Source organism: Bufo gargarizans, chromosome 1, assembly GCF_014858855.1.
Source record: "Bufo gargarizans isolate SCDJY-AF-19 chromosome 1, ASM1485885v1, whole genome shotgun sequence".
Classification (NCBI taxonomy): domain Eukaryota; kingdom Metazoa; phylum Chordata; class Amphibia; order Anura; family Bufonidae; genus Bufo; species Bufo gargarizans.
Genome location: NC_058080.1, coordinates 733,549,963 through 733,563,943, shown reverse-complemented (window position 1 = coordinate 733,563,943; position 13,981 = coordinate 733,549,963). Strand labels below are relative to the sequence as shown.

The 13,981-nt window shown below is 51.8% G+C and overlaps 1 protein-coding gene across 4 annotated transcripts in view; it reads left to right on the top strand.

The window, feature by feature from the left end:
* The window catches only part of TESK1 (testis associated actin remodelling kinase 1), a 65,959-nt gene that overhangs the window by 25,813 nt on the left and 26,165 nt on the right, over positions 1-13,981 (top strand). Inside the window, exons 1-2 of one of the 4 annotated variants that reach the window (XM_044276427.1) lie at positions 16-149; positions 1,402-1,935. The exons of 2 other annotated variants lie outside the window; for them this stretch is intronic. In XM_044276427.1, the coding sequence (XP_044132362.1) occupies positions 1,750-1,935 (186 nt within the window). In that variant the 5' untranslated portion in view covers positions 16-149; positions 1,402-1,749. Of the gene's footprint in view, positions 1-15; positions 150-1,401; positions 1,936-13,981 lie in introns of those variants that run through there. One more of the 4 variants, XM_044276430.1, reaches the window with a different exon arrangement.

The window sequence follows — 13,981 nt, the reverse complement described above, 5'->3', positions numbered from 1 at the left end:
CCCGGGAGGCCTCGCTCGGATGTCGGTGTCGCGGTGCGGGATCAGCGGACAGGACACGGCCCCGCTCCCGGGAAACGAGAGCCTCTGACTGATAAGCGGCAGCGATGTCATCAGGAGGAGCCAGGCTGGTGCGGGTGACAGCTGGTCAGGTGGGGTGTAATCCTGGTGATCTGTGACAGGCGGGTGATATGTGACCAGGAGGGGGGGTGATCGGGTGATGTGAGCCCAGGAGGGGGTTGATGGGGCGCGATCGGGGGCAATATGAACCCAGAGGGGGTGATTCGGGGTGATGTGAGCCCAGTAGGGGTGATGGGGCGATGCGAGCCCGGGAGGGGGTGATTGGGGCGATGCGAGTCCAGGAGGGGGTTGATGGGGCGATGCGAGCCCGGGAGGGGGTGATTGGGGTGATGTGACCCAGGAGGGGGTGATGGGGCGATGCGAGCCCGGGAGGGGGTGATTGGGGCGATGCGAGTCCAGGAGGGGGTGATCGGGGCGATGTGAGCCCAGGAGGGGTGATGGGCAGTGCGAGCCCAGGAGGGGTGATCGGGGCGATATGTGCCCAGGAGGGGTGATCGGGGCGATGCGAGCCCGGGAGGGGGTGATCGGGGCGATGCAGCCCGGGAGGGGGTGATCGGGGCCATGCGAGCCCGGGAGGGGGTGATCGGGGCCATGCGAGCCCGGGAGGGTGATCGGGGCCATGCGAGCCCGGGAGGGGTGATCGGGGCCATGCGCCCGGAGGGGGTGATCGGGGCTATGTGCCCGGGAGGGGGTGATCGGGCAACGCGAGCCCGGGAGGGGGCGACGCGAGACCAGGAGGGGGTGATGCGAGACCGGGAGGGGCGATCGGGGCGATGCGAGACCAGGAGGGGGCGATGCGAGACCAGGAGGGGGATGCGAGACCAGGAGGGGGCGATGCGAGACCAGGAGGGGGCGATGCGAGACCAAGGGGGCGATCGGGGCGACCGAGCCCGGGAGGGGGCATCGGGGCGATGCGAGACCAGGAGGGGGCGATGCGAGACCAGGAGCCGTAATTGGGATGGTCTGAGTTATTGAGGTGGTCACGATTGATAGTCAGGAGGGTTTTTTCAGGCTGGTCAGGAGGGGGTTATTAGGGTGGTTGGTGGTCAGGAGGGGGTTATTAGGGTGGTTGGTGGTCAGGAGGGGGTTATTAGGGTGGTTGGTGGTCAGGAGGGGGTTATTAGGGTGGTTGGTGGTCAGGAGGGGGTTATTAGGGTGGTTGGTGGTCAGGAGGGGGTTATTAGGGTGGTTGGTGGTCAGGAGGGGGTTATTAGGGTGGTTGGTGGTCAGGAGGGCGTGATTGGGCTGACAGTAGTTGGGATTAGATTGTTGTTTCCAAGTGACTTTTAACTCAAGGCGTCCATGTTTTTCCCTGTTTCCTAGAGTGAATCCAACTTGGATTATATATACTGGAAGGCGTCCATCTTGGATTCTGATGACTGTAGGCGTCCATCTTGGATTCTGATGACTCGAGTGCGTCCATCTTGGATTTCGCTTCACCATAAGTCGTCCATCTTGTAGCCCCGTTGATTGGGGCTAGCCTCTCTTGGATTAGACCTGCGGTCACACATGGGGTGACCCCTTTGGATTTAGTGGCTATATCTTGTCACATCTCCCAAGCAATGAGCTGCTGTGGACTGTGGCCCCTGGTGTGTGTTGGGGGCCCTTCTGCTGTTGTGAGGTTTCATCATCATCCTTCTTGGATCCCGGTCATGTGACCAGTCCTTGGATATGGAATCGGCAGGGGATGTGGAAAATGCTGTGGACGGCCATGGAGGGATGCTGAGCAGTCAGGGGTCGTGCCGTCTGCGCCCCTCCTCCTACCGGGCCCTGCGCAGCGCCGTCTCCAACCTCGCCCGCATCGACGACTTCTACTGCGAGAAGATTGGATCCGGATTCTTCTCCGAAGTCTTCAAGGTGAGGCCTTCACACGGCTGCTTTCCAATGTCTTCTACTCTATTCACACCCACAGCTGCACACATACTGTCCAGTGTCTTCTACTCCAGTCACATCCACAGCTGCACACATACTGTCCAGTGTCTTCTACTCCAGTCACATCCACAGCTGCACATATACTGTCCAGTGTCTTCTACTCCAGTCACATCCACAGCTGCAGACACAGCTCTTGTACTGTAGTCACATCTACTGCAGGGACAATTCTGCTGCGTTCTCGCTAGGTGTCGCCCTGTGGGTGCAGTGGGCTCTGCTGTAGTGCACTGTGGGAGTTGTAGTCTCCGGGGGGTGCTCTGTACACTGCAGTCCAGCAGCGCGTCCCATTAAACCATCCTCCTGAACACTTTGCATCAGCCATAACATTTTTTTTTTTTTTTTTATTTTTTTTTTTCAAAAAATGTAGTCAGTTCATCTTTTGGTTGCATTTAGAAAAAACCCTCCCCTCCCTCCCCCCTAGTCTGTGGTGCGTCAAGGTAGGACCCCCATAAACAAACCCACATGACCTCAGTTAGTCAATCTTCCAGCCACCCCATATCCTATTCCACTGGTCCTCAACTTCCCTCCGTTTATATATAATTTTCTCGTAATTTTTTACCTTATCAGTTAAATTTATCCATATATTTATGTCTGGAGTGAATCGGGCAAACCAGGTCCGACTGATCAGAACTCTAGCCAACATCAATATTCTGCTCAGAAAGATCTTTTGATACTTGTGATTTTTTAATTTGGAAAAGTCGTTAAGCACGAATACATGAGGTTCAAAAGGAATTCGAATTTTTAGTTTATGGATAATACAATTATTAATACTATTCCAGTATTTTACAAGTTCTGGAGCCATAAGCCATAACATTAATACCGCTGACTGGTGCGGTGACTGACATTGAGGACCTGGTGACGATGGCACCGATCAGCCATAACATTAATACCGCTGACTGGTGCGGTGACTGACACTGAGGACCTGGTGACGATGGCACCGATCAGCCATAACATTAATACCGCTGACAGGTGCGGTGACTGACACTGAGGACCTGGTGACGATGGCACCGATCAGCCATAATATTAATACCGCTGACAGGTGCGGTGACTGACACTGAGGACCTGGTGACGATGGCACTGATCAGCCATAACATTAATACCGCTGACTGGTGCGGTGACTGACATTGAGGACCTGGTGACGATGGCACCGATCAGCCATAACATTAATACCGCTGACAGGTGCGGTGACTGACACTGAGGACCTGGTGACGATGGCACCGATCAGCCATAATATTAATACCGCTGACAGGTGCGGTGACTGACACTGAGGACCTGGTGACAATGGCACCGATCAGCCATAACATTAATACCGCTGACAGGTGCGGTGACTGACACTGAGGACCTGGTGACAATGGCACCGATCAGCCATAACATTAATACCGCTGACAGGTGCGGTGACTGACACTGAGGACCTGGTGACGATGGCACCGATCAGCCATAATATTAATACCGCTGACTGGTGCAGTGACTGATATTGAGGACCTGGTGACGATGGCACCGATCAGCCATAACATTAATACCGCTGACAGGTGCGGTGACTGACACTGAGGACCTGGTGACAATGGCACCGATCAGCCATAACATTAATACCGCTGACAGGTGCGGTGACTGACACTGAGGACCTGGTGACGATGGCACCGATCAGCCATAATATTAACACCGCTGACAGGTGCGGTGACTGACACTGAGGACCTGGTGACGATGGCACCGATCAGCCATAATATTAACACCGCTGACAGGTGCAGTGAGTGACACTGAGGACCTGGTGACGATGGCATAGATCAGCCATAATATTAATACCGCTGACAGGTGCGGTGACTGACACTGAGGACCTGGTGACGATGGCATAGATCAGCCATAACATTAATACCGCTGACTGGTGCGGTGACTGACACTGAGGACCTGGTGATGATGGCACCGATCAGCCATAACATTAATACCGCTGACAGGCGCGTTGACTGACATTGAGGACCTGGTGACGATGGCACCGATCAGCCATAACATTAATACCGCTGACAGGTGCGGTGACTGACACTGAGGACCTGGTGACGATGGCACCGATCAGCCATAACATTAATACCGCTGACAGGCGCGGTGACTGACACTGAGGACCTGGTGACGATGGCACCGATCAGCCATAACATTAATACCGCTAAGGCTACTTTCACACTTGCGTTCGGGGCTCCGCTTGTGAGTTCCGTTTGAAGGCTCTCACAAGCAGCCCCGAACGGATCCGTCCAGCCCTAATGCATTCTGAGTGGATACGGATCCGCTCAGAATGCATCAGTCTGGCACCGTTTGTCCTCCGCTCCGCTCAGCAGGCGGACACCTGAATGCTGCTTGCAGCGTTCGGGTGTACGCCTGGCCGTGCGGAGGCAAACGGATCCGTCCAGACTTACAATGTAAGTCAATGGGGACGGATCCGTTTGAAGTTGACACAGTATGGCTCAATTTTCAAACGGATCCGTCCCCCATTGACTTTCAATGTAAAGTCAAAACGGATCCGTTTGCACTATCATGAACAAAAAAAAAATAAAAAATAAAAGTTTTTATTTTTTTATTTTTTTGTTCATGGTAATGCAAACGGATCCGATCGAACGCTAGTGTGAAAGTAGCCTAACAGGTGTGGTGACTGACACTGAGGACCTGGTGACGATGGCACTGATCAGCCATAACATTAATACCGCTGACAGGTGCAGTGACTGACACTGAGGACCTGGTGACGATGGCACCGATCAGCCATAACATTAATACCGCTGACAGGTGAGGTGACTGACACTGAGGACCTGGTGACGATGGCGCCGATCAGCCATAACATTAATACCGCTGACAGGTGCGGTGACTGACACTGAGGACCTGGTGACGATGGCACTGATCAGCCATAACATTAATACCGCTGACAGGTGCAGTGACTGACACTGAGGACCTGGTGACGATGGCACCGATCAGCCATAACATTAATACCGCTGACAGGCGCGGTGACTGACACTGAGGACCTGGTGACGATGGCACTGATCAGCCATAATATTAATACCGCTGACAGGTGCGGTGACTGACACTGAGGACCTGGTGACGATGGCACCGATCAGCCATAACATTAATACCGCTGACAGGCGCGGTGACTGACACTGAGGACCTGGTGACGATGACACTGATCAGCCATAATATTAATACCGCTGACAGGTGCAGTGACTGACACTGAGGACCTGGTGACGATGGCACTGATCAGCCATAACATTAATACTGCTGACAGGTGAGGTGACTGACACTGAGGACCTGGTGACGATGGCACCGATCAGCCATAATATTAATACCGTTGACTGGTGCAGTGAGTGACACTGAGGACCTGGTGACGATGGCACCGATCAGCCATAATATTAATACCGCTGACTGGTGCAGTGACTGATATTGAGGACCTGGTGACGATGGCACCGATCAGCCATAACATTAATACCGCTGACTGGTGCGGTGACTGACACTGAGGACCTGGTGACGATGGCACCGATCAGCCATAATATTAATACCGCTGACTGGTGCAGTGAGTGACACTGAGGACCTGGTGACGATGGCACCGATCAGCCATAATATTAACACCGCTGACAGGTGCGGTGACTGACACTGAGGACCTGGTGACGATGGCACCGATCAGCCATAATATTAATACCGCTGACTGGTGCAGTGACTGACATTGAGGACCTGGTGACGATGGCACCGATCAGCCATAATATTAATACCGCTGACAGGAGCGGTGACTGATATTGAGGACCTGGTGACGATGGCACCGATCAGCCATAATATTAATACCGCTGACAGGTGCGGTGACTGACACTGAGGACCTGGTGACGATGGCGCCGATCAGCCATAATATTAATACCGCTGACAGGTGCGGTGACTGACACTGAGGACCTGGTGACGATGGCACCGATCAGCCATAACATTAATACCGCTGACTGGTGCGGTGAGTGACACTGAGGACCTGGTGACGATGGAACCGATCAGCCATAACATTAATACCGCTGACAGGTGCGGTGACTGACACTGAGGACCTGGTGACGATGGCACTGATCAGCCATAACATTAATACAGCTGACAGGCGCGTTGACTGATATTGAGGACCTGGTGACGATGGCACCGATCAGCCATAACATTAATACCGCTGACAGGTGCGGTGACTGACATTGAGGACCTGATGACGATGGCACCGATCAGCCATAACATTAATACCGCTGACTGGTGCAGTGACTGACACTGAGGACCTGGTGACGATGGCACCGATCAGCCATAACATTAATACCGCTGACTGGTGCGGTGACTGACACTGAGGACCTGGTGACGATTGCGCCTGTTGGGAGGATCACACAGAGTGGTGCGCTTTCGGTGATACGTCTTTCTTACTTTTCGTGGATACAGGTAACGTCTCGCCTCCTCTCATTCACCACAATGTACAATAATGGACGTGGTTCTCTAGATTTGTATCTGTAGGACACTACAGTGCGGTACGCTGCCCTGTAATACACAGACCCGAGGCATCAGCCGCCTGCCCACTTATAGTCTGTGGGAGCGGGGGACCACGTGTTTCAATGTGTTTTTAGTGGACTCAATGATATACGCGCGACTTAAAGCAAAAATGAGAGGTGGAACAACTCCGTATTATACATCAGGCAGCAAGTGACCAGTCAGACTCGGAAGCAGGAAAATGAGCAAGCGTAATGATCTGAGTGAAGGTCCACATGTCGACCACTGGGTCAGAGCTTCTCCTTAGCTGCTGGTATTGTGCAGTGTTCCCACAGTGGTCAGTACCTACCAAAACTACTTCCCGGACAAGGATCATGGGTGTCCAAGGCATGCTGATGTGGGGGGGTGAAGCAGAGCCCGTCTGGTCTAGTTCCGTGGAAGAGCTCCTGTAGAGCAAACTGCTGACAACATTCCTGCTGGACATTATAGGAAGGTGTCAGGCCAAACAGGACATCACAACTTGTTTCTTATGGGACATCATTTTCTTAAACTGGTCAGAGCGACCATGTGACACCTGCCCACTACCGAAAGGGTCAACAATGGGAAAGTTAGCATCAGGACCTGACTCCAGAACAATCAAAGATGGCAGCCTGGTCTGATGAATCAGGTTACATCTCATGCACAACTAGGTGTGTTTGCATCAATTACCTGGAGAAGAGATGGCACCAGGTGCACTATGGAAAGAAGATGGATGGCTTGGTCTGATCAATCACATTACATCATGTGGACGGCCTGGTGTGTGTGCGTCACTTCCCTGTGGAAGAGATGGCACCAGGTGCTCTATGGAAAGAAGATGACCTGGCCTGATTAATCAGGTTACATCATGTGGACGTCCGGGTGTGCGTGTCACTTCCTTCACACTTCGGTTGAATTATGTCCTCTTGGGGCACATGGTACTCCCATTTAAAGTAGCCGTGCCATTCGCACTTTGGGGGCCCCGGCAGATGTTGTTGCATCACCGTCATGCGCAGCGCGTGCACTGGATACCATGGTGTATGCCATGGAAATTGGCTGAAGAGAGGGTCCCTCCTCCATCTGTTCTGTATATTGCAAAGAAACTAATTGTTTATTACTTGTAATCCTAATCTAGTGACGGGTCAGACATGCGGTATGCGATCAACCATTAACCCCGTATTACACCACCTCTGTACTAAACCATGTGTACTGCTGTGTGCCGGAACCAGGAACCACCAGCAGAGCAGTTGTGTGTGAATGAGCTTGTACATAGGGTACCACTATACGGGTGGGCACATGCACAACACTACTGCCCTCCACAAAGAGGACCACAATGGGCCTCATTGTAGATTATGTAGAGTGCGACCCTGGTCTGTGTAGATGATGTAGAAGATGCCACCTGGTCTCTGTAGAAGATGCCCCTGGTCTGGGTAGATCTGTGTAGATGATATAGCACATGCCCCCTGGTCTGTGTAGATGATATAGAAGACGACCCCGGTCTGTGTAGAAGATGCCACCTGGTCTGTGTAGACGATGTAGAAGATGCCCCCTGGTCTGTGTAGATGATATAGAAGACGACCCCGGTCTGTGTAGAAGATTCCAGCTGGTCTGTGTAGACGATGTAGAAGATGCCCCCTGGTCTGTGTAGATGATATAGAAGACGACCCCGGTCTGTGTAGAAGATGCCACCTGGTCTGTGTAGACGATGTAGAAGATGCCACCTGGTCTGTGTAGATCAGGGGTGCACAACCTTTTCTGGTTGGGGGCCACATTGTCAACCTGAAACAATTCCAAGGGCCGAAAATAATCTTTAAAGGGGTATTACCAAGTGAAATACTATATTTATGGCATATTGAACATACAGTATATATTCTAAATGTCTAGTTACACTTCTAGTACTCCCATCTAATGGGACAATACATGAAAGATTCATATGAGCAGCCACAAGATATAGACATACATGTCTGCTACCAGATGGCTGGGGGCCGCATAGAATGGTATTGAGGGCTGCATGTGGCCCCCGGGCCGCAGGTTGTGCACCCCTGGTGTAGATGATGTAGAAGATGCCACCTGGTCTGTGTAGATGATGTAGAAGATGCCACCTGGTCTGTGTAGATGATGTAGAAGATGCCACCTGGTCTGTGTAGAAGATGACCCCGGTCTGTGTAGATGTAGAGGATGCCCCCATTTTGTTTAGGGTCAGTTTTGGGGTGTTCTCTACGGCTGCGTCGAACGTCTTTTGCTGCTCAATGTCCCCCCGCCTGAGAGCCAGAAACTGAAACGCGGGGAAACCCCCTCCCCACTCCGAGAGCAGCGAGTCACTGAGCTGAGACAACTGGGAGTGCGCCAGCATCGTACACCCGTGTGTATATAAATATACAGAGAGCAGGGTGCGTGAATATAAAGAGCCTTATGTATGTGTTCTGTACAGAGAGCAGGACACACTGGGTGCAGAATTGTGAATGCAGCTCTGCAGGAACAATATTAGGCCCCATTCAGACAGGTGTATGACCCCTACAATTTCCTTGTGTGTAGATTGTTGCTGGATTCCTTTCCGATCATTTCTCCATGTAAACACGGCGGCGATCAGTTTGGATCTTTTATTGGAGGCTTAATGCTCGCTGGTCTGCAGCTCATATCGGTGTGTAACCATAATATAAAGAGGACAAACGATCGTAGTAACGATCATTCATCCCCCCTACAGAAACCATCAGCTGGTGTAAGGGGTTTTTAACAAGCACAGATCCACTTGTTATACTCTCGACTGGTGCAGGTTATGACCTCTCTAAGATAGTAGATGGCTGCATTATAAAATTTGTGATAAGTGTGTGGTGGGTGGAAGACGACCGCCTTTATTGTGTTACCGCACATCCGATTAACTCTCACTCGTGTCATGTGCTCATTGGGGTGTAAAAACCGCGGAACGCTGCAGAACATGTCACCAACTCGATCCAAAGTGGTGACGTTACCAGGAGAAGTTTGTCAGGACCCTCTAGATCTATTTCCTAGAAGTACGGTAGGACGTAGGAGCGCCCCCCTTGTTTTATGGGACGTTTACGCAGCCAATGTTCCTCCAGCCAAACGTTCATTCCGCCGATCGTTGTCTAAATCCCCCACGGATCAGCCTTCCCACGAGACAACGAATGTATGCCGGCTGAATGAATCCTTTACTGGCTGATCCTCTACACATGACACGTCTAAGCAGGGTCAGCTCCCACATAGTGCAAGGGGGAGGAATGATCGTAATAATGATCACTCATCCCCCATATGTTTCTAAAAGACTGTTCAAGCGATCACCAACCTGTTTCATCATTGATCACCTCTCACAACAACCCTGCGTGGGGTTCGTACAAACGGTTATTAAGTCCAATAGGGAAAGGGTCTGTACATGTGTGATATTGACCAGGGAGGGCGGTGTTCCCGACAGTACCGGTATAGCATACGTAGATTTGGATTGGATCCTAGTGGTTGAGGTTCTTTCTGAGAGTCCTTGTCTGTCATGCTGGTCTCGGTTATGTGAATGGAGCCTCAGGTCTCCTTATGTGGCTTCACTGGTTATGACGGGGTTAATCCATGCTGATCGTCTACTTCACCAGGGCGTATTAATGCTGTAATAAGGGGCTTATGTCAGGCTCGGAGGATTTACATCTGCCTTTTACTGTTTTCCTCCCAGATCTAAGACGTAAGACGTACTACACCACAACAGGAGTAACTTGTACTGCCAGGGGCCACAGGGGACAGTGAGGGAGACTGCAAGGAGGATGGGTGTTGGGCGCAGCTGCGATTTCTGGTCTGGATTAGTTACTGGAGCTGAGCACTTGGGATGATGATGATGAAGGCGCAGGTTCAGTATAAGGATGATGAGAGTAGTGTGAGCTGATGTGTGGGTCAGTGAAGTACAGTAGGTCTTCACAATTAGTATATATCTGTAGACAGGGGTGGCCGGATGTACGGTATAAAATATAGGCGGGGCTGGAGGCGGTGTGTATGTGGGGCGCGGGCTGCAGGCGGTGTGTATGTGGGGCGCGGGCTGCAGGCGGTGTGTATGTGGGGCGCGGGCTGCAGGCGGTGTGTATGTGGGGCGGGGGGCTGCAGGCGGTGTGTATGTGGGGCGGGGGGGGCTGGAGGCGGTGTGTATGTGGGGCGGGGGGGGCTGGAGGCGGTGTGTATGTGGGGCGGGGGGGGGCTGGAGGCGGTGTGTATGTGGGGCGGGGGGGGGCTGGAGGCGGTGTGTATGTGGGGCGGGGGGGGCTGGAGGCGGTGTGTATGTGGGGCGGGGGGGGCTGGAGGCGGTGTGTATGTGGGGCGGGGGGGGCTGGAGGCGGTGTGTATGTGGGGCGGGGGGGGGGCTGGAGGCGGTGTGTATGTGGGGCGGGGGGGGGCTGGAGGCGGTGTGTATGTGGGGCGGGGGGGGGGGCTGGAGGCGGTGTGTATGTGGGGCGGGGGGGGGGCTGGAGGCGGTGTGTATGTGGGGCGGGGGGGCTGGAGGCGGTGTGTATGTGGGGCGGGGGCTGGAGGCTGTTATATAATAAATATATAATCACACAGCTCCTCTCCTCTATCATATAACATATACAGTGCCTTGCAAAAGTATTCACTTTTTCCGTGTTTTGGTGCCTCACAACCTGGAATTAACATGGATTGTTTGAGGATTTGCCTCATGTAATTACAGAACATGCCGGCAACTATGAAGATGTTTGGTTTTTGTTTTATTGTGAAGCAAACAACAAATAGGACAAAATAACAGAAAACGTCAATGTGCATAACTGTTCACCCCCCTAAAGTCAATACTTTGTAGAGGCCCTTTTGCGGCAATCGCAGCTCCAAGTCTCTTTGGATAAGTCTCTAGGAGCAGTCTCCACATCTGACCGCTGGGATTGTTGCCCGTTCCTCCTTGCAGAACTGCTCCGGCTCCTTCAGGTCGGATGTTTGCGCTTGTGAACAGCGATCTTTACGTCTGACCACAGATCTTCTATTGGATTGAGATCTGGGCTGTGACTCGGCCGTTCCAACACATTTACATGTTTCCCCTTGAACCACAAGTGTTGCTTTAGCCGTGTGTTTTGGGTCATTGTCCTGCTGGAAGGTGAGCCTCCGTCCTAGCCTCAGATCACGCACAGAGTGGGGCAGGTTCTGCTGAAGGATATCCTTGTATTTAGAACCATCCATCTTTCCCTCAGCTCTGACCAGTTTCCCAGTCCCATCCCCCAGCATGATGCTGCCACCACCAGGTCTCACTGTGGGGATGGTGTTCTTTTGGTGATGTGATGTGTTGGGTTTGCACCAGACACAGCATTTTCTTTGATGGCTGAAAAGTTCAATGTAAGTCTCCTCAGACCAGAGCCCCGTCCTCCATACATTTTGGGAGTCTCCCACAGGCCTTTTCACAACCTCACAACGCGCCTTGTTGTCTTTAGCTGACAGTAATGGCTTCTTCTGGCCGCTTTGCCATAAAGCCCAACTCTATGGAGCGTACGGCTTATTGTTGTCCTATGTACAGATACTACAGTCTCTGCTGTGGGACTCTGCAGCTCCTCCAGGGTTACCTTAGGTCTCTGTCCTGCCTCTCTGATTAATGCCCTCCTTGCCCGGTCTGTCAGTTTTGGTGGGCAGCCGTCTCTTGGCACGTTTGTTGTGCCATGTTCTTTCCATTTGGTTATGATAGATTTGATGGAGCTGCTGGGGATCATCAAAGATCTGGATATTATTTTATAACCTCACCCTGACTTGTACTTCTCCACAACATTTGTCCCTTACTTGTTTGGAGAGTTCCTCGGTCTTCATGGCAGTGTTTGGTTAGTGAGGCCTCTTGCTTAGGTGTTGCAGCCTCTGGTGTGTATATGTAATGACAGATCATGTGACACTTAGATTGCACACAGGTGACATCATGTCACTAATCATGTGACTTCTGAAGGTAATTGGTTGCACCAGAGCTTTCTATGGGCTTCCTAACAAAGGGGGTGAATACATACGCACAGGACAATATTCTGTTTTCTATTTCTAAACAATAGTTTTATTTATATATTTTTCTCATTTCACTTCACCGACTTAGACTATTGTGTTCTGATCCATCACATAGAATTCAGATTAACAAAACATTGAACTTAAGGCTGTAATGTAACAAAATACGAGAAAAGTCAAGGGGGGTGAATATATATCACACAGCTGCTCTATCATATAACATATATATATATCACACAGCTCGTCTGATATCCTTCACCAGGTTCACTATAAATCTGGGGGAGTACGGTACACAGGGAGTGGGGGTTTGTGGATTTCTGCACATCCTCTTGTATAAATACTCTTTACCGTGGCCGTGGTACCGGATACCGGTTGCTGCGAGGCCTGGACCCTGCCTTCTCATAATACGCACCATTTTTAAGGAGGTGAATGTCGTGTGGCCGGTATTTGTGGTGACGTCGCTGGGTAGATCCTTGACACTGTCCACACGTGCAAGACATCAGTGGGTGCGGACTCCCTCGTTCCAGTCCTGTCAGCCTGTGTATGACCCTAATGAACTCCACCCTGCTCCGTCACAGGGAGGACTCCGCATCCCTCCCTCTATACACACGGGGCCCCCACGTGGCTCTTATCATTCAGTTGTCCTCAGTCTGCACCCTTCATACTCGCCGCACCTCTCCTGATGTGTACAGAATAATGAACAATGTCCAGAGGGTGGATGACAAGATGCAGGGCGTATGGGAGAAGTTGGGGTGCAGAGGGTGGAGGACTGGATGGAGGGCGTATGGGAGAAGTTATGGTGCACTGGGTGGAGGACTGGACGGAGTGCGTATGGCAGAAGTTGGGGTGCACAGGGTGGTGGGAGAGCAGGGAGAGTGTATGCTATGTACAAAGTGGGGGTGTTGTAATTTTGGGGGGTAAAGTGTTATGTTCAGGATGATGGTGTAAGTTTGGGGGTGTTTTGTACAGTATGGGGGTGTTGTAAGTTGGGGTGCAGAGCTGCAGGTCATGGTGACCTGTTTTGTAGCTCGGTTCCACCTGCCTATTATGAATTCTATATCTGCTCAGGTGACGAGGACCTTTTTGTTTCTCATGTGTGATCTGCTCCTCCAGGATGAGAGGCCCCGGAGACCCAAACACATGACTGTCATCGTCTCAGTCACAATCTACCTTTTCGAGTATTATGGTCCCCTCTGAAGGCCCAGTTTGACTCATCAACACCAATGCTCAGAGACTCCAGTAATTCTTATGTATTATCCAGCTGCCACCTCCATGAGATGCCTCCACCACCTGAACAATGATGAGGACTTGTAGTTATCTTCATGTTCTTCTTCTGCTTTGTTCCGCTCTGTCTTGTTCTTTTGGTTGGTTGGGTGGCCCTCTAGTTGTGTGCGCTTTCATGGATTACTGGCGGCTGGTGACCTGATTGGTGACAACCTGAATATCTGATGGGTTGTGTACTGTTGCTGAAGGTGGGAAAGAGGGGCCTGAAGGGGCGGACGGAGGGGCCTGAAGGAGAGGTCAGTGGAGCATGTAGGGTGGG